The sequence below is a fragment of the Bubalus bubalis genome, chromosome 6, assembly GCF_019923935.1.
Source record: "Bubalus bubalis isolate 160015118507 breed Murrah chromosome 6, NDDB_SH_1, whole genome shotgun sequence".
In the NCBI taxonomy this organism is placed as follows: Eukaryota; Metazoa; Chordata; class Mammalia; order Artiodactyla; family Bovidae; genus Bubalus; species Bubalus bubalis.
Window position 1 is genome coordinate 77,949,396 of NC_059162.1, and position 23,611 is coordinate 77,973,006.

Below are 23,611 nucleotides of genomic sequence, written 5' to 3' on the forward strand. Positions count from 1 at the left end.
TTCTCTCTCAAATCTCACTGCTATGTTTCTGAAACAGCCTAGGACTTACCTGGGGACTTTTGATTAAGTTTTAGAAAGGGAAGGGCTCCAAGGACATGTCTCTATAGAGATGTATGTTTTTTGTTCTTTCTCCTTGCTGTTTTGAGACAGCCACTTGATATCATTTTTATTTATCTGATTTTAAGTACTCAAGGAACTTATGTCAAATAAACTAAAAATCTTGTAAGTTTGCTTTTTTTTTGAAAGCTTAGGTTATTTGTTAGTGTTTGCAAAACTTCTGACTTAATGCGCTATGTATATTGTGGTGTGTGTGTATAATGGGGGTGGTGTTCTGTTCAGGGTTGTCTCCATCTATCAGCTGGAACCAAATGAACCACCTAGTTTTTTACTCTCCTAGGAGCTGGGAAAATATGGTCTGCTCTATTACAATGCACTGTTCATGATTCTGCCCACCCTGGCCATTGCATATTTTACGGGAGATGCCCAAAAGGTAAGACTTTCTAATTATGGCTTCAATCATGCCTTATGTTTTGGAATTTTATTTTTATTTGTATGACCAAAAGGTAGACAGTTCGGTTGTTAAAAAGTAATGTTCTTACTAAGTGACCAAAAACCAAGAATTTACTTTTTAACTTGCTAATGTCATGCTAACCTTTTTGGATAGTACTAAAATAGCTTAAAATAGCTCTGGCTGTCAACATAAAAATAGTGCATGCCGTCTGTCGTCCTTCTCTTACGTGCCAGAAGGTTAGAGGAAGGGAACTTTTACATTTCTGCTGAACTACAGAGTAGGAATAGTAGCAGACTATCCTTGGAAAACAAAAAATCCAGAAGTAGTAGAATTCATCAGACCTAAACAAAATGCTTGGCATCTCCAGAAGCTCAGTTTTGGTGACAGTTGTTATGCTGGCTTAAATCCCAGACTGTTTTTTCCCCTCAGGAGATAATTTAGCCCAGTGGTGACTTAACCACATAAATAGCAACTAATATAGTAGTTAACTCATTTTCTGCGAATGTCTAGCTAAATCCAGAATAACATAACAAACTAAATCCAGACAAGAATTTTTCTCTGAAACAAATGCATATTCATAGGATACAAATTGGTAACATTTTGTTAGAATTCACAAAATTTTGAGAACTTAATGGAAATCTAGAATTCTGCCAAGGATTTCTGTACCAAAATTCCTTGTAATGATTCCCCTGGCTAGTAGTTTCTTCAGAATAAATGTGTTGATTATTTATTCTAATGACAGTGACAAATTCCACAGATCAGTCAGAACCAAAGTAAAGCAAAGGTTTTTGGAAATAGTTAGGCTGTTAAAAAAAATCAGCGGTAGGAGAAGAGTGACTGCTTATGAAGCTTTTTTTTTTTAAATCAAGAGCTCTTTCTCATAAAATTGGTATAGAACTGTCAATATGTAAATGTTTTAATGAATAGAGTGTTGAATAAGTTTTTTTGTGGTTCTGAAAAAAGTGGGAAAGAAATTAACATTTATTGAGTTCCTTTTATGTGCTACTCACTTTATGTATATATAATGTAATATGGTCCCCAAGGATTCCCTGATCACTTAGTTGGTAAAAAATCCACCTGCAACGCAAGAGACCCCAGTTCAATTCCTGGGTCGGGAAGATCCCCTGGAGAAGGGATAGGCTACCCACTCCAGTATTCTTGGGCTTCCCTTGTGGCTCAGCTGGTAAAGAATCCGCCTGCAATCCAAGAGCCCTGGATTTGATCCCTGGTTTGGAAAGATCTCCTGGAGAAGGGAAAGGTTAACCCACTCCAGTATTCTGGCCTGGAGAATTCCAGACACTGTATAGTCCATGGGGTCACAAAGAGTTGGACAAGATTGAGCAACTTTAACTTTATGGACCCCATAACAGCTATAGGAAGTTTGAATTAACCCTGTATTTTTTTTTAATTAAAATTTATTTTTATTTTATTTATTTGGCTGCATTGGGTCTTAGTCACAGCACGTGGGCTATTCAGTGTTATGGCATGCAGGATCTTTAGTTGCTGCATGTGGGATCTAATTCCCTGACCAGAAATCAAGCCCAGGTCCCTTGCATTGGGAGCTCAGAGTCTTAGCCACTGGACCACCGGGGAAGTCCCTGAAAGAACCCTATTTTATTACTGTGGAAATAGAGGTTCAGAGAGACTGAATAACTTGCCCAGCATCATACTGTCAGTGGGGTAGTAGAGTCAGGACTTAAACCCAAGCCTGACTGCAGGGACCGTGGTCTCTTCAGTGCTCTGCCTACCTCTAGCTAACCTGAGCAGAAGCACCCTCCACCCTTTAGCTTTGGGGCAAGAATGTAATGTAAAATAACTCGATACCTCATGGCAGCACAGGTGTTCCAAATCTTCAGGCCAATTTGTACATGAGAAAGTTGGAAGAATTAATGTGGTTAGGTATTTTACAGACTTGGCAAAAAATGTAATTTTCATTAATTTGAAACTTTGACTAGTAGCTTGTAGCTACTTGAAAAAATTGACTGAAGGAGATATTTCTTCATTCCAGAGTGATGATCATTTAACTAGAAGTTACCTGCCAGGTTGTAGCAAAATCCGTGCATGTTTTGAAGTTCACTAACATACTTTAAATTTTAAATGCTTCAATATAAGTGTTTACTTAGAGTGGAAAAAATGACTTTGCCACCTATATTGGGATGAGATTTAGATTTTACTCTTCTTTTTTAAAGCTTCCCTGGTGGCTCAGATGGTAAAGTGTCTGCCTACAATGCGGGAGACCAGGATTCAATCCCTGGGTCGGGAAGATCCTCTGGAGAAGGAAATGACAACCCACTCCAGTATTCTTGCCTGGAAAATCCCATGGACTGAGGAGCCTGGCAGGCTATAGTCCATGGAGTCGCAAAGAGTCGCACACGACTTTTTTAAGGCAGAGGAGTGGAATTTGAGTAATCTTTTTGTTTTTCTTAATAAAAATGCCAAGCAAAGGTCATGAAAGGTTTTTTTGAAAGAATAATGTTTTTAAAGAATGACAGAATGTATCAAAATGCTTTCAAGTTGGGATGATAAACTAATTAAGAGACTGAACTCAGTTGCTTTGTGATCAATCCCATCAGTGTTTTTGGGTTTCACGTGTTTGTTCATCCTCATTCTTATTATCAATTAATATGATTCTTATAAAATATTTCAGTTCAGTTCAGTTTAGTTGTTCAGTCGTGTCCGACTCTTTGCGACCCTATGAATTGCAGCACGCCAGGCCTCCCTGTCCGTCACCAACTCCTGGAGTTTACTCAAACTCATGTCCATTGAGTCAGTGATGCCATCCAGCCATCTCATCCTCTGTTGTCCCCTTCTCCTCTTGCCCCCAATCCCTCCCAGCATCAGAGTCTTTTCCAATGAGTCTTCTCATGAGGTGGCCAAAGTATTGGAGTTTCAGCTTTAGCATCATTCCTTCCAAAGAACACCCAGGACTGGTCTCCCTCTCCAACACCATAGTTCAAAAGCATCAATTCTTCGGCGCTCAGCTTTCTTCACAGTCCAACTCTCACATCCATACACGACCACTGGAAAAACCATAGCCTTGACTAGATGGACCTTTGTTGGCAAAGTAATGTCTCTGCTTTTGAATATGCTGTCTAGGTTGGTCATAACATAAAAAGTAAGCGTCTTTTAATTTCATGGCTGCAGTCACCATCTGCGTGATTTTGGAGCCCAAAAAAATGAAGTCTGACACTGTTTCCGCTGTTTCCCCATCTATTTGCCATGAAGTGATGGGACCAGACGCCATGATCTTCGTTTTCTGAGTGTTGAGCTTTAAGCCAACTTTTTCATTCTCCTCTTTCACTTTCATCAAGAGGCTCTTTAGGTCTTCACTTTCTGCCATAAGGGTGGTGTCATCTGCATATCTGAGGTTCTTGATATTTCTCCTGTCAATCTTGATTGGAGTACAGATGGATCTACTGGCTGGCAGGCTTAAAATCTCATGTTCTTTTTCTTAACATTCTTGGGTAGTTATTAAGCGCTGTTATGTGTCTCTGGGCTCAGGTGACATGAAAGAAAGATGAACTAGGTGGTATTCTTGCCTCTGGGGATCGTTTAGTTGTCTTGGGGAGCAGACCTGTCAGCAGCAGAGTCATCTGTGTTATAGGTTCTGTGGGAGAACTGTTGGGGGCATTGTGGGTTGGAAAATGGAAGTGGATCAATTCTACCTCCTTGCTGGAGAGGGAATGCCTGTCTTATGGAAATTTGCCTACAAACAGAAATGAAAATACAAATGATATGAATAATCGGTACTGTTTGGTAGGTTTTGAATTAAATTCGGCACTTAGGACCTCCAAGAATTCTGAGTTTGTCTCTAAGTTCCTTTGTTTCTAAATTTTTGTATGCTTACTGCTACAATTTCAAATTCAGTTGGGATTCAGTCAGTTCAGTATTTCTGAGCATATTTCTCGTGCTGAGAAAGGCCTGTGCTAAGTTCTCTTGGGAATATGTGAGAAATACAACACAGTCTTTGCCACTCAAGGAAGACATTTGACATGCTATAGAGGTGGTGTAAGATCCAGCACCAAAGTGTGTGCCAATCAGTCAGTACTGTAAGTATTGCAGGAGGAAGCAGGTGTGGGTGAAATACCAAGCTTGGCTTATTAGAGAAGGTAGGGCTTGGTTTTCTGATCCACCAGCTGCAACAAGTAACACTGACCTGTTCTTTGAGTGTCATCATTAGAGGTACAACTTACAGAAGTGGTTGAATGGTTTGCTTTTATTGACCAGCACAGAAGCACTGGCGGGGGGGTGGGGGGGTGGGGGGCCATAGATGCCCTAACACGTCCTAGAGGCTCATGGTATCCTGCCAGAGGTTGCAGTTGATTCCTTCCCCTGAAAGGTTCAGTTTCATAGTCAGAGGACTGCTTGTCTGAAGTTCTGGCAAAAGGGTTCACATTACAGAGTAGAATATGTGGCAGGATTTCAAGTAAGTGTTTTCTGTTAAGTCCAGTTCATGTTCTGTGTGTGTCTTTTAGGTTGGGTTTCCCCTTCAAAATATATGTATGTATAAGTGGACAAACATTCATGTATGTGCATGTATTTTTTTAAAGAGTGGACACTTTCTGATGTGACAGTTTAGCTTTAAATAGAACTGTTCCATATTAACAGTTTCAGTCTACTTCTGGTGTTCAAGTAATACTTCACCTGTAGGATATGGTGCTGTGTACCTGATAAGGTGCTTCCATGTTAATCATTTTCCCTAATCTTCTTTGTGTACCTGTGTGGTAGGTTGTTCATCTGGTTTATAGAGGTTAAAGACATGCTTGAGGTTACCTGATGACAGAGTTTAGTACTAAAACCACTCTGCCTTTTTTGTTTGTTTGTTTGGCCATACCATGAAACTTGAGGGATTTTAGTTTCCTGACCAGGGATCAAACCTGGGTCCCCTGAAGTGGAAGCACAGAGTCCTAACTGCTGGACCACCAGGGAATTCCCTAAAACCAGTCTTTCTGACTCCAAGGAGATCTCTTGCTATTTGCCTGACCACATCTATCTCCCAAAGCCATTTGCTGACTCCCTGACTGACCCTTTCCCCTGTTCGGGACTCTGCATACAGAACAAGCTATTAAATGGAAGAAATATCTCAGATTAATATTAGAAGTGGAGTCTCTGCAGCTTGGCTTTGTTGTTAATTGTTTACAAATAATTATTTCATTCAGCAAATACCTATTGAGTGCTTCTTATATGTCAGGTGCTGTTCTAAGTTAAAAACACATGCCTTTGCTTCAAAGGAGCTTACATTCCAATGGTATAAGATAGACTAAACATAAATTATATAGTAAGAGCTATAAAGAGAGATAAGGAAGAGAGTGATTAGGGAAGTACTATTTTGGATAAGATGATTAGGGAAGGTATCTTTATAAGCTTTGTTTGAGCAGGCACTGAATGTATGGACTCAGGGACCAGTTGGTGTGGCTCTTTAGAAGGGGTAGTCTAGGCCAAGTATTCTAAGGGCTGACGTAGGAGCTTGTTCACAGGGGACGTTTTCTGAAGAGGTAAATATCAGGAGAAGTCAGAGTGGGCCTTGAAAGATGTAGAGGCAGAGAAACAAAAGGTACATTCCAGGTGGAATTGACAACCTGAGCACAGGCACAGCCCCAAGGACCAGAATCTTCAGTGTGGTTAGAAGGTGTAAGTCAAGGACTTTGGAGCCTTTAGCTGAGAGCCTTTGGAGAGCATGTGGTTCCAGCCCCTTATCTCACAGATGAAGGAACTGGGGCCCAAAGAGGGCTCTGGACTAGATCCCAGATTTCCTGACTCTACAGTTAGTGTCTCCCTCTTCCTGCCACACCACACCCCACTTCCTTCTAAGTTGGAACCAGTGCTAGGCACAGGAATTTGAAATTTATTATGTCGATAATGACACATCCCTAAAAGTTTGTGACATAAGTGGTACAGCTGAGAGAAGTTGGGGCCAGAATGCAAAAGACCAGCAACTTCCAGGTCTGTTTATGAGCACTATCTGGCGCTGGGTAAGTCCTGTCTGCTCTCTCGGCCTGCTCTGTCACGTGGTAACTGAGTAGGCTGGATCCACTAAGTTGATGGGTTCTGTAGGTAGGGCTTTTTCAGGGCTGAGACAGCATGCCTGAGGAGTAGAAGGCACGCCAGTATGGAGACTGAGCTGCTGTTCCTGACAGCTGGCATGAGCCCAGTTGCTCCCTGACTCCTAATAAGCTATGCTAATAAACTGCTCTCATCTATTGGACTTATGGCTTTCCTGACCTAGGGCTATTTTATTTGGAAGATCTCAATTGAATGAAAAGATTGCCAAGATAAATTATTAAATGAAAAAGCACAGTGTAAAATAGTGCATCTGGTATACTAGCTTTAGAATAAAATACAAAGGAAAAAATAAAAATATATGTACACATTCATTTAATTTACTTACTGTTTAAGTAAAGAGACTATGGAAGAATATACATGAAACTAATAAAGTAATCACCAGTTTGCTTGTGAGAGAGAAAACAGGAAAGTGTAGAACAGAAATGCAATGGAGACTTCATTACTTTTTTTTTTTTCTGATTGTAGAACTGTATGAATTTATTTAAACTGCATTTTATAAAAGTAACATAAAAAAAGATAAAGTTTTTTTCTGTAAATAATGGCTATCCAGTGATGAATTCTAAACTTTAAAATCACTGGGGGAAGTGGGGCAAATTAACTTGCTTTCACTGTTTCAGAGTTTCAGACTCCTGACCCAGGATTCAAACTGAAGCAAAATCAGATCCAAATTATTTTTCTGAAAATCCCACTGTTAACCTTAGTAGGGAGAGAAGGGAAGACTTCCCTCTGTTGGAGCAAGAATCCAATAAGAGGGCTCTGAAAGGGAGGCAGGAGTTACACAGAGCAGTTGATGGGGCTGGCACAGCTTTTAAGGAAAAATTGAAAGCCAGTGAAGAAAATAACTAAATTTCTATAAAAGTGAAAGGTAAGATCCAGTTGTACAACTCATCCCAGTGAGCACGTAATACTTGTCCTTGGCAAAGTGTTCTGAGAAACCGTGTGTGTGTGTGTGTGTGTGGTGTAATTTTTCAAAAAGTTTAAGTTCTCGAAGTCCTGGGCTTACCAGAAACCAAGGAACCAATATATTCAGCATTTAGTTTTTCTAAACACAAATCTTCTAACTTTAAAACATACTCCTTAGAAAAAAACAAAACCAAAAACTGTGATAAAGCCAGCTTTTCTTTTAACGGAAGATATCTAGTTAACATTGATAAAGGTGGAGCAAGCACCAGTTAACTAATGGCTTTCTGAAGTGTCAGATTGAAAAGACTGCGTTTCAACTTGTTAGTCACTGCCTCCTAAAGGGAATGTGTGCAGCACAAAGCCAGCGATTCAGAGCCTCGGGAGCTGGAGCCTGGCTTGCTGGCCGCACACCCTGTTAGGTGTTCTCACGTAGGGGTGGGAGAACAGACCCTTTGCTGTAGCTCTCACAAGGCCGGCACTGTAGGCACTTGCACCCTGTATAATGTCTTCATTCTGTCACTGGTTACATTACATGGCTCAGATGAGTTTTACAGGAAAAGTTCCTGCACAAATTATCTACCAGGCGGTATCTCTTACTAAGCATTGCTACTAAATAATGAAGAATTATTAGGCTGTTGCTTTAGCCTGTCCAGGGTTATTAATCTTTTCTGGGTCACTCTGTGAACCATTATAGACTGATTCTCAAACCCTGAAGTGTTCTTTCCCATATAGAGACAGGGCCCTTCTGCTTTTCTGGGCCTTGGTATTCTCAAACATAATATGAGTGGATTGGATCAGTTATTCTTTATTTACGAATGACTAGATCTTTCTCTATGATGGGGTTAATGGCGACCTCCTCCAAGAGGGTGTATGCCATACCCAGATCTAATGCACCCAGAGCCCCTTGCCCCTGTAGCCGTCCACTGCTGACCCATACCTCCCAGGGGACACTCAAACAGAGTTCTGTCTCAGTCTCTGTGGGGTCTCTGGGTCCTGGTGTGTACAAGGTTTGTTTGAGTCCTCTGAGTGTCTCTGGCAGGTATGGGGTTTGATTCTAAAGACAGTTTTACCCCTCCTGCCGTCTTGTTGGGGCTTCTCCTTTGCCCTTGGATGTGGGGTATCTCCTCCAAGTCGCTCCAGCACTGTGCAGCCACTGCTCCAGTGCCACAAGACTGGGAAAATAGACTCTTGGAGGGCACAAAAAAAAACCATGTGTGCACCAGGACCCAGGAGAAAGGATCAGTGACCCCACAAGAGACTGGCCCAGACTTACCTGTGAGTGATCAGGAGTCTCCAGTGGAGGCATGGGTTGGCAATGGCCTGCTGCAGGGTTGGGGGCACAGAGTGCATCAGTGCATGCTTGGGACCTTTTGAAGGATGTTGCCATTATCTTCATTCAGTTCAGTTCAGTCACTCAATCATGTTCGACTCGGCAACCCCATGGACTGCAGCATGCCAGGCTTACCTGTCCATCACCAACTCCCAGAGCTTACTCAAACTCATGTCCATTGAGTCAGTGATGCCATCCAGCCATCTCATCCTCAGTCATCCCCTTCTACTCTGGCCTTCAATCTTTCCCAGCATCAGGGTCTTTTCAAATGAGTCAGTTCTTCACATCAGGTGGCCAAAGTATTGGAATTTCAGCTTCAGCATCAGTCCTTCCAATGAATATTCAGGACTGATTTCCTTTAGGATGGACTGGTTGGATCTCCTTGCTGTTCAAGGGACTCTCAAAAGTCTTCTCCAATACCACCGTTTAGAAGTTTTGGCTGGATGGACCTTTGTTGGCAAAGTAATGTCTCTGCTTTTTAATATGCTATCTAGGTTGGTCATAACTTTCCTTCCAAGGAGTAAGCATCTTTTAATTTCATGGCTGCAGTCACCATCTGCAGTGATTTTGGAGCCCAAATAAATAGGTATCTCTAATTTTCTTAAAGAGATCGCTAGTGTTTCCCATTCTATTGTTTTCCTCTATTTCTTTGTATTGATTACTGAGGAAGGCTTTCTTATCTCTCCTTGCTATTCTTTCGAACTCTGCATTCAAATGGGTATATCTTTCCTTTTCTCCTTTGCCTTTCGCTTCTCTTCTTTTCACAGTTATTTGTAAGCCTTTCTCAGACAACCATTTTGCCTTTTTGTATTTCTTTTTCTTGGGGATGGTCTTCATCATTGCCTCCTGTACAGTGTCACAAACCTCCATCCGTAGTTCTTTAGGCACTCTGTCAATCAGACCTAATCCTTTGAATCTATTTCTCCCTTCCACTGTATCATCATGAGGGATTTGATTTAGGTCATACCTGAATGGTCTAGTGGTTTCCCCTACTTTCTTCAATTTAGTCTGAATTTGGCAATAAGGAGTTCATGATCTGAGCCACAGTCAGCTCCTGGTCTTATGTTTGCTGAGTGTAGAGCTTCTCTATCTTTGGCTGCAAAGAATATAATCAGTCTGATTTCGGTATTGACCATCTGGTGATGTCCATGTGTAGTATTCTCTTGTGTTATTGGAAGAGGGTGTTTGCTATGACCAGGGTTCTCTTGGCAAAAATCTATTAGCCTTTGCCCTGCTTCATTCTGTACTCCAAGGCCAAATTTGCCTGTTACTCCAGGTATCTCTTGACTTCCTATGTTTGCATTCCAGTCCCCTGTAATGAAAGGGATATCTTTTTTGGGTGTTAGTTCTAGAAGGTCTTTTAGGTCTTCATAGAATCATTCAACATCAGCTTCTTCAGCATTACTGGTTGGGGCATAGACTTGGATACTGTGATATTGAATGGTTTGCCTTGGAAGCAAGCAGATCATTCTGTCATTTTTGAGATTGCATCCAAGTACTGCATTTCGGACTCTTGTTGACTGTGATGGCTCCTCCATTTCTTCTAAAGGATTCTTGCCCGCAGTAGTAAATATAATGGTCATCTGAGTTAAACTTACGCCACAGAATTCTTTTCATTCCTGTGGTTTGTTTTATATTATACTATCAGCACCTGTAGAGCCAGAGACTGTTCAAAACAGGACAAAAACCTTAGAAAGCATCTTTGTATGTTCAATCTGTAATCATACCCCCAGTCAGCCAGGATTGAAGATTGCCAGCCTTGTGGCAGAGAGCCCATCTACTTCTATATCACAAAGAATGACCAAGCAAGTCATTTTCTTCGCAATAGCTCTTTATCAGTGTTTTCTAGAGGCAGACGTTTTGTTTTAAAGTTTTTTTTTTCCTGAATAACAAAGTACATTCTCACTGTGCCTTCTTTATTTTCTGTCTTCAAGAGAGGAAAAATTTGCTTGCACATCTATCACTGAGAGATAACAGTAGTAGAAGTTAAAGTGAATATTCTCTCTGAATGTAAATTATGTATACATTTAAAGTGTCTGTATTTTATTCTCTCAACTGATTCTCACAAGGGATAGATAGATGGAGCAGTTTTCTATATTTGTAGCATAGGTAGTGGAGAAGGCAGTGGCACCCCACTCCAGTACTCTTGCCTGGAAAATCCCGTGGACGGAGGACCCTGGTGGGCAGCAGTCCATGGGGTTGCTAAGAGTCGGACACGACTGAGCGACTTCACTTTCACTTTTCACTTTTATGCACTGGAGAAGGAAATGGCAACCCACTCCAGTGTTCTTGCCTGGAGAATCCCAGGGACAGGGGAGCCTGGTGGGCTGCCGTCTATGGGGTCGCACAGAGTCGGACACGACTGAAGCGATTTAGCAGCAGTAGCAGCAGCATAGGTAGAGGCTTAGAAAGGTTAATGACTTCCTAATGGCCTCATAGGAAATTAATGGCAGAGTTGGAATTAGAACTTTGGCTTTTTGACTCAGTAACCATGTAGAACCATCTGGGAGAAAAAAATTCAGACTATATTGCCTTGTCTTTGGTTTTCCCCAGTAGTGCAGATGGAAAGATGATAAGTTATAGAACTGCATGGGCGTTTACTAGCTAAATAATTTGGAGAAAGTTACTTAATATTTCTTAACCTAGAGCATAATAGCTTAATAAGTTGTGGATTTTATTTATTTATTTATTTTTAATGCTGTTTTATGGTAGGGAGAGTGGACTCCATTGTACTGTAAAGCTGTTAGGGTTGTATTTATCCTGCAGCTGTACTCTCAGATGACTCCTGCTTGTTCTGTCTCAGCCAAGACCCATTCCTGTGGCAGAGCAGGGGGATGCAACAGGCTGCCTGACCCATTGACTGGCTTTCTCCAGAGACAGGCTGAGTATGTAGGGAAAGAAAAAAAACATCTTGGGAGAATTATTTTTCTATTTTTGAATTATATATAAATGGAATTATGTCCATGAGATTTATTTTTAGTATTCTACAGATATAGTTATTATGTTCCCAAAGGGCACTGTGCACTATATATGTGGGGCATTTTTCTGACTAGAGTTTAATGTTCAATGTAGAGAACATTGGGCTTGAAATGTATTAAGTCTCCCATTGATTAGCTGTGTTACCTAAAGACAGTCACTCATTGTCTTCTGGGAATAATAGGACTTGGTCTTTCTACCTCACAGGCTTGTTGTAGGACTCAAATGATGAGGTGTATACAGAAGCACTTTGCCAACTATAAAGTGCTCCACAATATACGGCAGTGCATTTTTAACTGTTAAGGCAGTGCATTTTTATTGCCACTGTTTATCCCTTCATTATCAACAAATTCAATTGAACTATCTTCAGCTCAGTGCTCTGAGGCCCACCATGGGGTCTGGAGCACGATTGAGTTTTAGTAGGTGTCAAATTGTACATTGAAAGCGGTAAAGGATTGTTGAGAGAGAAAGGATGAGAAGAGAAAAAAAAAAAAATATATATATATATACATATATATATATATTTAAAAAGGCTCAAGTGGAACTTGCAGGGATGAAAAATATAATCAGAATTTAAAAATAAAGCAGAAAGTATCAAGCAACAGATCAGGCACTCTACGCAGGAAGAAAAGTTCAGTGAGTTAAAGAAACAGCAATAGAAAGTGTTCAAGATGAAGGACAGAAAAAAAGACTAGAAAACAAATGAACAGATTATTAGTGATGTGTGGGATAATACTAAGAGCACTAACATTTGTGTAACTAGAGTCCTGAAAAAGGGCTGAGTGGGGGGCAGAAACAAATTTGAAGAAATAATATCTGAATTTTTTCTAAATTTGATGAAATCGCTAAACCTGCACACACAGGAAAGTCAATAAACCTTAAATAGAATAAACATAAAGGAAACTGTATCATAGAGAGGGACATGTCATAATGCTAAAAGGGTTAATATGGGTGGGTATAACAATCCTAAATGTGTATATACTTGATGAGAGAGCTTCAAAATATATGAAGCAAAAACTGATAGCACAGAGAGGATAAATAGACCAACCTGTTGGAGATTTTTTATTCTACTTTAAGTAATTGATAAAAATACCTAAACTGAAAGTCATTAAGGATAGAGAAGACTTGACCAGCACCATCAACCAGCACAGCCTATCTGGTGTTTGTAGAGCACTTCTGTCAAACAGCAACAGGACGCTCATTCATTTCAAGTGCACATGGAACAGTGTACCAACATAGCCTATGTTCTGGGCCGTAAACAAGTCTTGGTAGTTTAAAAGAATTGCAACCATCCAGGTATGTGTACTGATCAGCCCAGAATTAAACTAGAAGTTAAAATATATTAAAAACAAGAAAGATTTAAATTCAGTGATCTAAAGTGTCTTCCTTAAGAAACTAGAAAATAAGAGCAAATTAAACCCAAAGTAAATAGAAGGATGCAGAAATCAATGAAATAGAAAACAGAAAAGCAGCAGAGAAATCAAAGTAAAAGCTGGTTCTTTGAAAGAATCAATAAAAGTGCTAAACCCTGGCCAATTAATCAGGACAGAAAGTCAGAATACACAAATTACCAACATCAGAAATGAACAAAGGGCATTATTACAGAGCCTGTATATATTAAAGGAATAAGAGAATTATATGAACAATATGCCATAAACTGAAAAACTGAGAAGTGTACAAATTCTTGAAAGACAAAACTGTAAAAGCTCACTCAAGAAGAAATAGGTAACATGAATAGCCTTACTCTATAAAATAATTAACTTGCTTGATTTACTTAAAATAATTAAAAGTCCTTATTAATAGGGCTATTTAGCCCCATCTTTATTAGAGAAATTGGATTTGTAGTTGAAAACCTTATGAAAAAAGACACTTCAGGCCCTGATCACTTCACTGGAGTGTTTAAGGAAGAAACAATGCTAATTCCACATAAATTCTTCTAGAATGTAGAAAAGGAGGAAGGAACACTTCCCAAATGATTTTTTTATGAGGCCAGCATACCCTCTACCACTAGCTGACAAAAAAAATTATAAGGAGAGAAAAAAAAAACTAGTCTAAAAAAATCCAGCAATATATAAAAAGGACACTATCTCATGACCAAGTTGTGTTTATCTCAGGAATTAGGGTTAGTTTAAAACTGGGAAATTAATCAGTATAATTCATCATATTGGCAACAATAAAATAGAAGAAGGGCTTCCCTGGTGGCTCTGTGGTAAAGAATCTGCCTGCCAATGCAGGAGATGCAGGTTCTATCCCTGGGTTGGGAAGATCCCCTGGAGAAGGAAATATCAACCCACTCCAGTATGCTTGCCTGGGAAATCCCATGGACAGAGGAGCCTGGCAGGCTACAGTCCATGAGGTCCCAAGAATCAGAGACAACTTAGTAAACAACTGCAAAAATGGAAGAAACATGTCAACAGTTAGAAAATGTAGTTGATGAAAGTGACACCCATTTATGGGTTTAAAATTCTCAGCAAACTTGGAATAGAAGGGAACTTTCTCAATCCAATAAAGGACATCTACCAAAATAATATGTTGCTATTGTACTTAGTGGTCAATGACGCAGTACCTTTTCTCTAGGACTGAGAACAAGGCAGGGATGTCCACTCTTATATAATGTTCTATTCAGCATTATACTAGAAGACCTTATCAGTGCAAGAAAGTAAGAATAAGAGATTATAAAGGAAGAATTTAAAATACCTCTATAAAAACCATGATCATATATGCAGAGAAAAAAGAATCTAGAAAAGAGTGATTCAGTTCAGTTCAGTCGCTCAGTCATGTCTGACTCTTTGCGACCCCATGAATTGCAGCACGCCAGGCTTCCGTGTCCATCACTAACTCCCGGAGTTCACTCAAACTCACGTCCATCGAGTCAATGATGCCATCCAGCCATCTCATCCTCTGTCATCCCCTTCTCTTCCTGCCCCCAATCCCTCCCAGCATCAGAGTCTTTTCCAATGAGTCAACTCTTCGCATGAGGTGGCCAAAGTACTGGAGTTTCAGCTTTAGCATCATTCCTTCCAAAGAACACCCAGGACTGATCTCCTTTAGAATGGACTGGTTGGATCTCCTTGCAGTCCGAGAGACTATCAAGAGTCTTCTCCAAACCACAGTTCAAAAGCATCAATTCTTCAGCACTCAGCTTTCTTTGCAGTCCAACTCTCACATCCATACATGACTACAGGAAAAACCATAACCTTGACTAGACGGATCTTTGTTGGCAAAGTAATGTCTCTGCTTTTGAATATGCTATCTAGGTTGGTCATAACTTTTCTTCCAAGGAGTGTCTTTAATTTCATGGCTGCAGTCACCATCTGCTGTGATTTTGGAGCCCCCAAAAATAAAGTCTGACACTGTTTCCACTGTTTCCCCATCTATTTGCCATGAAGTAATGGGACCAGCTGCCATGATCTTCGTTTTCTGAATGTTGAGCATTAAGCCAACTTTTTCACTCTCTTCTTTCACTTTCATCAAGAGGCTTTTTAGTTCCTCTTCACAAAAGAGTGATTAGAACTAACTAGTTTACAAAGTTGTAAGATAACAAGGTCAGCATGTGAAAATTGACTGAACTGTCATTTACCAGCAGTAAACTTTTGGAAACTAAATAGTACCATTTACAAAAGCTTCAAAAGTATGAAATACTCAGGGAAAAGTTTAGCAAAATATGTCTATATCTGTGTCCTGAAAACTTTACAGAACAATAATAGATCAATGAAACAGAGCAGAGAATCAAGAAGTAGAAATAGACCATGTGGTTAGTTGTTTTTGTTGAAGTTACCTGAATAAATCAATGAGGAAAGGATGACCTCTTCAACAAATGGTGCTATAGCAATTTGACATCTGTATACAGAAAAATGAACCTGACCCCTACCTCAGGAAATACACAAAAGTTAATTGAAATGTATTTTGAATTGCGTTGTGTTGTTCCTCCCCTAAGTCATGTTGAGGTCCTACCCCCGGTACCTCAGTGCCTTTGAAATAGGGTCATTACAATTCATTAAGATGAAAAGGTAATGGAGTAGGGTATACCCTAATCCAGCATCACTGGTGTGGTTAGAAAAAGAGGAAATTTGGATACAGACAGTAACATAGAATGCCATGAAAATATGAAGCAAACATCAGAGTGATGCCTCAGTAAGCTAAGGAACACCACATTGCCAGCACATCACCAGTGTCTAGGGCAGAGGCATTGTCCCCCACAGCACTCAGCAGGCACCTACCCTGCTGATGCCTTGAGCTTGGACTCCTGGCATTTAAAACAGTAAGAAATGATTTTTGTTTTTTAAGTCGCTCAGTTGGTGGTACTTTGCTACAGTAGCCCTAACAGATTAACAGTATCAAGTTTTCTAGGTCCGTTTATTTTGGTTTTTTAAAACCAAATGAAGGTAGAGCACTGGGAACTCTCACACAGTGCTGGTGGGAATACATTTAGAAAACACTTTGACATTTCCATATAGAAAGATACATTTACTGAAGGAACCAAAAGTATTATGTCAAGTTAAAGAAGGCACCTATAAAAGAGTACATACTGTACAATGCCATTTATATGAAATTATTGAATGGCAAAACTCCAGTAACAGAAAGGAGATCAGAGGTTCCCAGAGGCTGTAATGGGGGAGGGATTGACTATAAAGGGGCAGGAGGGACCTTTCTAGGCTAGCAAATATTTTTGCTTTACAGAGATATAATGGACATTTAATATTGTGTAAGTTTAAGTTGTACAACGGTTGATTTGATAGTTATGTATTAGGAAGTGATTACCATAGTAACATGAGTTAACCCTACCGTCACCTCACATACCTGCCATTTCCTTTTTTTGTGGTGAAAACACTTAGGATCTACTCTCTTAGTAACTTTCAAGTATGTAAACTTCATAGTTTTGTTAACCATAAAACCGTTTTTGCACATTAGAGTCCTAGAACATATACATCTTCTAAGTTATAAAACCAACATCTCACTGTTTCCCCCTGCCAGTGCCTGGCAGCCACTCTTCTGCTCTGATTCTATGCATTTGGCTTTTTTAGATTTTTACACGTAAGATCAAACTGTGTATGTCTTTCTCCGTCTGATCTATCTCACTTTGCAGAATGCCTTCAAGGTCCGTTTATGTTGTTGCAAAATGCAGGATTTCCTTTCTCATGGCTAAATAATGTTCCATTGTGTGTGTGTGTGTGTGTTTCGTCCTGACTGTAAAATGTACGTTCTTGCCAACAGTATGCAAGGATTCTCTTTTCCCCACACCGTCGTCAGCACTTGGCACCTCTGGTGACAGCTGTTCTTCTAACAGTTGTGGGCTGCTATCTCATTGTGGCTTTAATTTGCACTTTTCTAGTGATGTTGAGCACCTTTTCATGTACCACTTATCCATTTATACCTTTTTTTGAGGGGGAGATATCTACTCAATTCCTTTGCCCGTTTTTTAATTGGATTGTTTGGGGTTTTTCTTGATGTTGAGTTATATGAGTTTCTTATGTGCTTTGGCAGTTAACCTCTTATCAGATTTGTAGTTTGCAAATATTTTTCCCCATCCCATAGGTTGCCTTCTCATTTTGTGGATTGTTTCTTTTGCTGTGCAGAAGCCTTTTAGTTTGATGTCGTCCCTCTTATCTGTGCTTTGGTTGTTTGTGCTTTTGGTGTCATAGCCAGAAAATTGTTGTCACGATCAGTGCCAAGGTGCTTTCTCCTCTGTTTTCCTCTAGGTTTTATGGTTTTAGGCCGAACTTTCTGTATCATGATTGTAATGGTGGTTTCATGCCTATACATTTGTCAAGACTCATTGAATTACACACTTAAAAATTGGTGAATTTAATTTTTTTTATATGTTATGCCTCAACAAAGAATCATAAACAAGTTGAATGTCTACTGTCTATCAAATGCTGTGATTCAACTAATGTGAAGTGGGTCCTCCCACCAGGGAGCTCCCCGCCTGTAGATGTGGTAGAGGAAGACTTGAGTTCAGAGAGAAAGAAGTACTGAAGAGGAGTAGTGCTGAGGCCAGGGGAAGGAGCTCTCGATCTGGGGAGGCCCCACAGAGGAACTGCTTGGCTTCTAGTTTGATGGGTGAGCAGGAGTCAGGTGAATGTCGAGGGGCAGGGCATTCCGAGCAGAGGCATGTGAGTGTGAAATGCATGTTATGTTTTATAAGCCACGAGGAGCTGGGTATTGCTGGAGCCCTGGAGCTATGAGATTTGTGTTGAAGTGGCAAGAGTTGAAGTTGGACAGGTTGGCAGAGAGATAAAAAGTGGAATGTTCCTCAAATTTGCTTGAGAAACTCATATTGCAAGAGAATTTATGTACTTGAGAGAGAAACCCTCCCTCATGGGTGAGAGACAGATGATCAATGCACACTGTCATTTCTGTTCATTCCTTTGACTTTTGGCTTAGAAACAAAGGGGAACAACAGAAACTTTGCTTTTATAAAATCAACTGTTTTAAAATAGTAATTCTCCCTGGACGGACCTCAGCTGAATTTAGGTAACTAAGACTGTACTTGAGCTTTCACACATGACAAGGAAGAAATATGTTTTAAGATTTGAGAAAGCCGTTATTTAATACCAGCCATCTGGGAAGATTGCTGAAATTAGCAAGACATGGCTTGTGCCTTCAAGCAAATAGCAGTTTCTTGGTACCAACGTGGAGAAATATAAAATCTTGCTCATGTTACATTTTGGAAAGGAGAAAACCTTACAAAACTGCTTGTTGATTCATTTCCATATATATGAGATTCTTGAACATCACTCTTTATCCTTGGAGTGATGCATGGAAGTGTATGTATATGATTGTGTGATGGGAGCAACCACACAGGGTTTTCATTAATGAATGATACCGCCAACTTGGAGGGCCTGCTCTAAAATCTGGTGCTTTCTTGTTTATTACAGGCATTGGATTTTGAAGGCTGGGCTGACACCCTCTTTCTTCTGCAGTTCACCCTCTCTTGTGTGATGGGGTAAGCCTTTGCTGCCTTGTTAGCAGATAGTTTTCCTAAAGAAATTTGGTCTAGTGTCTTTCTGCCTCATTCCTGTCTCTTGAATGTATCAGCTCAGGATAAACCTCCAGACTCAAGTGGTTTCACCATCCTTGGGAATATACCCCTAGGGCTACCAAACTAATCTCAAAGTCATGCTTTTAGAAGGATGAATGAAAAAAACTAAATATTTATTCAGTAAGCTAGTATGTGATAAGCACCATTATATTTCAACATACATTATTTAATTTTATTTCTACATTAACCATTTGACAGATATTGTTGCCCCCTACTCCTTACTGCCTGAGAAAACAGGCTCAGAATTCAAATAAATTGTCTTAAGTTTGCAGAATTAGTGGGCAGTAGTAGCAGCTTTTGAATTTAGGACTGATTCTCCCTACCATGTTGAAGAAAGCAAGAGGTATCTGCAAATGTGCCTCTTCTCTTCACCTCCAAATTTCCCTAATGGTATTTTTTCCCTCAACCAGTCATTTCAGTTGATATTCGTGACTGGATCTAGCCCAGGCTTGCTACATAGTGACTGGATGCTTCAAAATAAAGATGACACAGTAGCTTGGTACTGAGTCAGGCTCAGAAGCCTCATTGTAAAATCTGGGAGTGCCGACTGCTGCCACTGTTGTTAAGTGAACTATATCCCCTCTTAAAGTAGTTCTCACTTGTTTTTCCTCCATCCTTAAAGTATCTCTCTTGTCTTCACCCTGGTCCAGAATTATATTGCCCTCATGTTACATATAGACCTGAGCCAGGGTCTGTAAGCCCTGAGCTTTGTATCTCAGTTAGGTGAATTAGGACTATGATCTAAAAAGATGACTCATGATTGTGAACGGTGGTTTCAAGGTTTTAGTGCAGTAGCTGGGAAAAGCACCTGATCATTAAATGGACATGTGTCTCTCTTTAATGAAATTAAAAAAAAAAAATCCAAAGCTTCAATAGAAGCAGCAGTGAGGTGGGAAAGCTCACAGGCAGCGTCTAGTAAAATGTGCGATCATTCCCCTTGGCCAGGGGTTATTATAAAACAAGCAGTTGGATTTTACTTATACCTTTTGCTTATTTTTTCCAGATTTATCTTGATGTATGCTACAGTACTTTGCACTCAGTATAATTCTGCTCTTACAACTACAATAGTTGGCTGTATTAAGGTGAGTTGAAAAGGTACTGTATTCTTTTTGGTGCCTGCTTTATTTGAAAAGTGTTCTTCTAAAATAAGTCTGACTGTGGCTTTCACCCTTTCATTCTTATTTCCTCATGTGTTGCCTTGCTGGTTTGACAAAGTGTGGTGATGGTTTCTAGAACAATCCTGAAGAACTCAGGGAGAACATGATCTCCACTTTCAGGCAGCTTAGGTCTGAGGAGTGAGAAAAGGAGACTGCGTCATCTCAGAGGGGAGGAAGGAGAGTGATATTCAGCCCTGTCTCTGACAGAAAAGGTGACCAGCTTGGAACTGGTGGGTTTGTCCCTTTAACTCCTGACGAGAATTATTCTCTTCCTCGCTGAGCTCTGGCTGCGTCGTAGAAGGATGCCTGCCAGAAGCTAATCAAGAGAGTTTTCCTAAGCGTGAGCCAAGCCTTAAATGGCCCACTTTTAAAAGCTGTGTCTGACATTACCAGTGATGTCATTTCCTCCCGATCCATTTTATTTGAGGGAGGCTCGTTTGTCTTCAGCCAGGAGAGCCACATTGACTTGAATGCTCAGCTGCAGTTAGCAGCTTGAAGCCTGAGGCCTCTTTCATCTGAATTTGTGATTCTAGTGCTTTAAGATCCAAGAGGCCGCAGCATCCCTGAATTCCCAAAGCATTAGTGAGGTAGGCTTACTTTCTTTTTTTATTTTTTTAATATAAATTTATTTACTTTAATTGGAGGCAAATTACAATATTGTATTGCTTTTGCCATACATCAACATGAATCCACCACCGGGTGTACACTTTCTAAAAGAGCACAATAGAGAGAGGTAAGTCCTTGATCATTTGGAGGAAACGGCACAGTCCCCCTTGGGGCTTAACTTCTGGTGCCTCATTGGTCAGTCATGAGGGAAGGGGTTGCAGAGTAGTTTGTCCTGCTGTGCTGTGTTTCCCTTTGTACCCGCCATGGAGCTGTGTTCATAGATACCAGACCTCATTTTAGAACTAGATTTGGGTTAAAGCCTCAGAAGGTCTGCGATTTCAAACATAGAATTGGAGCGTTTGGTGTGAATAGAATTCTAAATTAAGCTGTAATAACTGTGTGACTTCTATGAAAGCTAGAGATAAGCATTCGAAGGCCTGGGCTGGCTGAGACAGTTTCAGCCCCAAATTTGAGATAGTTTCAGCCTCAAATTACCTCTCCAGCCCTGTTTGGGTTTTGTAAAGTTAATGCTTCAGGAGCAAAGTAGATGGCTTGCCTCTTCAGAATAAAAACAGCAGGAACACGAGACACAGGACAGTTGGTGCCTTATTTTTAACCAGGAAGAAGGATGGTATGGGAAAGTTATTTAGCAAATAACTAAACCTAATCGCTTAGAATTTCTTAGTGTACATTTTTCATTGTCATCAGTGTGAGGTATGAATACAGTAATGCTCTCATCAGCATTAAGTCCAGTGCTTTTCTTTTGATATTTCCTCCTCTCCACAGAATCATATGAACTTACTCAGTCCAAAGGGAACGGTTTTACTTCTAAACTCTAGAGGGAGGAAAAAACCTGGAGTATCTGATTATAGTTGACCCTTGAACAAAGCAGGTTTCAACTGCTAGGGTCCACTTTACTCATTATTGACCAGAGACATACTAATATGTTTTGTTACCCAAAAACTATTGACCAGAGACATTTCTGTATTCACTTACATAACAAATCGTCAGCCATAGGCGTTAGTGTCTGCAAAAATCCCCCAGTCAATAATGTATTAACATGCAGAATTTTTTCAGTAGTAAATATTACAGTACTGTACCATCTGTGGTTGCTGAATCCACAGATGCCCAATCTCAGATAAGGAGGGCCATCCATAAGTCGGGCTTCCCTGGTGCCTCCAGATGGTAAAGAATCTGTCTGCAATGCTGGAGATCCAGGTTGGATCCTTGGGTCAGGAAGATCCCCTAGAGAAGGAAATGGCAACCCACTCCAGTGTTCTTGCCTGGAGAATCACATGGACAGAGGAGCCTGGTGGGCTACAGTCCATGCAGTTGGAAAGTTGGGCACAACTGAGCAACTGACATGCACACACAGATCTATAAGTTATACTCAGATTTTTCACTGCACCCCAACTCCAGCTTTGTACAAGGGTCAGCTGTGGTTTATATTGCTATTGCTTCTCACAGCTGCTAAGGTATTGAAGAATGTGTTATACCTTCAGACATATGGGAGTACCCTGATAGCCTTGCTGGTTTGGAGCTGGGCCAGAGTGGAGCTTCTTTCATTAGCCTCCCATTTACAGCCTGGGTAGCTCAGTCACTGTTCCCCAGCAGGCTTTAAGCTGCCTTCTGTGCTTGGAGAACCTAACCCACTAAACCCTTGGGTCAGCATTCCTTGTTTCTCTTAAGTGTGGTGGTAAAATTACTTAGGAGAACTTGTTAAACGTGGAGGGTCCTAGGCCCACCTCAGATGTTTTGAATCAGAATCTTCCATGCAGGGCATGGAAGTCATCAGGGTTTCTCACTGAGTCTCAGGTAAACTAAAGGCTCAGAATTGCCGTCTTCGTTTTGAGCTCCCAGCACAGACCCTTCTGTGCCTCCTGGTGAGTTCTACTTTGGGGGCATGAGTGTGTCTTCTGATGGAAAATCTTGGTTAGGATGCTTTAATATATAGTTTTTCTGACTTCTGACTGATATTGAGCAAAAGATTGGATTCTCTGTTCTTTCCTTTTCTGAAATTCTTGGGCAGTTTATGCTAATGTCTCTTTTCCCTGAATCTCTGTATTCCAAGAGGGGTCCTGTTAACACATTTTCCCAAGTTGCCTACCAGCCTTGTTTACGGTTACGTGGTATTTTTTTTTTTCCCCTCTCAAATAATAAGAAAATTTGCTCTAAAGTGACTTTTTTTCTCTATATTTAGACCTGGAAGAGGCTGACATAATTTTTAATGCTGTCTCAAAGGGTACTACTCCACTATAAGAATAATTTTAAAGTTTATTTTTGGCCTTTTCAAAACACGATAAACACTTTACTTTCTGCTTTGTAGGCCTAATCTAAGAGAGGCCAGGTACTAAAAATATTTGTGACATTTACCGTTTTGGCAGTTGTAATAGCACAGGAGTCAGTGACTTACGAATGGAAAAAAGGTTAGGGAGGAATTGAATAAGAGCTTAAACTTCAGAAATTTTTATTTTATCTTTGTGGTCTGAGGATAATTAAAAAGGAGCCAGAGGTTTTCACTGCTGTGGGCCCAGTTTGGGGCCTAGTTTTGAAAGTGAAGTCGCTCAGTCGTGTCCAACTCTTTGCGACCCCATGAACTATAGCCTACCAGGCTCCTCTGTCCATGGGATTTTCCAGGCAAGAAGACTGGAGTGGGTTGCCATTTCCTTCTCCAGGGGGGATCTTCCCGACTCAAGGGTCGAACCCGGGTCTCCTGCATTGCAGTCAGACGCTTTACTCTCTGAGCCATCTGGGGAGGCCTAGTTGAGGAACTAAGATCTCACAAGCTGAAAAAGGAGCAAGATAAGCAGGTGTTTATACCTAGGAGATTAAGGGAGTTGGGAGAGGTGATTTTATGTTTGATACTTTGAGATGACTTCCCCTTGTTTTTTTAAGACACCAACAGAGTCCTCTAGAAATAGTCTTTGAGTTGGTAAATTCTCCATCATCCCCTTTTTCCCTTTCAAAAAAAAGGGAAAGATACTTGCCTGTAAGCAGATTTTCCTTTACTCTCCCCTCACAAA

At 40.5% G+C, this 23,611-nt stretch overlaps 1 protein-coding gene across 2 annotated transcripts in view; it reads left to right on the plus strand.

The window, feature by feature from the left end:
* The window catches only part of SLC35D1 (solute carrier family 35 member D1), a 79,818-nt gene that overhangs the window by 42,341 nt on the left and 13,866 nt on the right, over nucleotides 1-23,611 (plus strand). For both annotated transcript variants that reach the window (XM_044944874.2, XM_006071731.4), the window contains exons 8-10: nucleotides 398-490; nucleotides 18,662-18,729; nucleotides 19,829-19,907. In XM_044944874.2, the coding sequence (XP_044800809.1) occupies nucleotides 398-490; nucleotides 18,662-18,729; nucleotides 19,829-19,907 (240 nt within the window). The remainder of the gene's footprint in view (nucleotides 1-397; nucleotides 491-18,661; nucleotides 18,730-19,828; nucleotides 19,908-23,611) is intronic.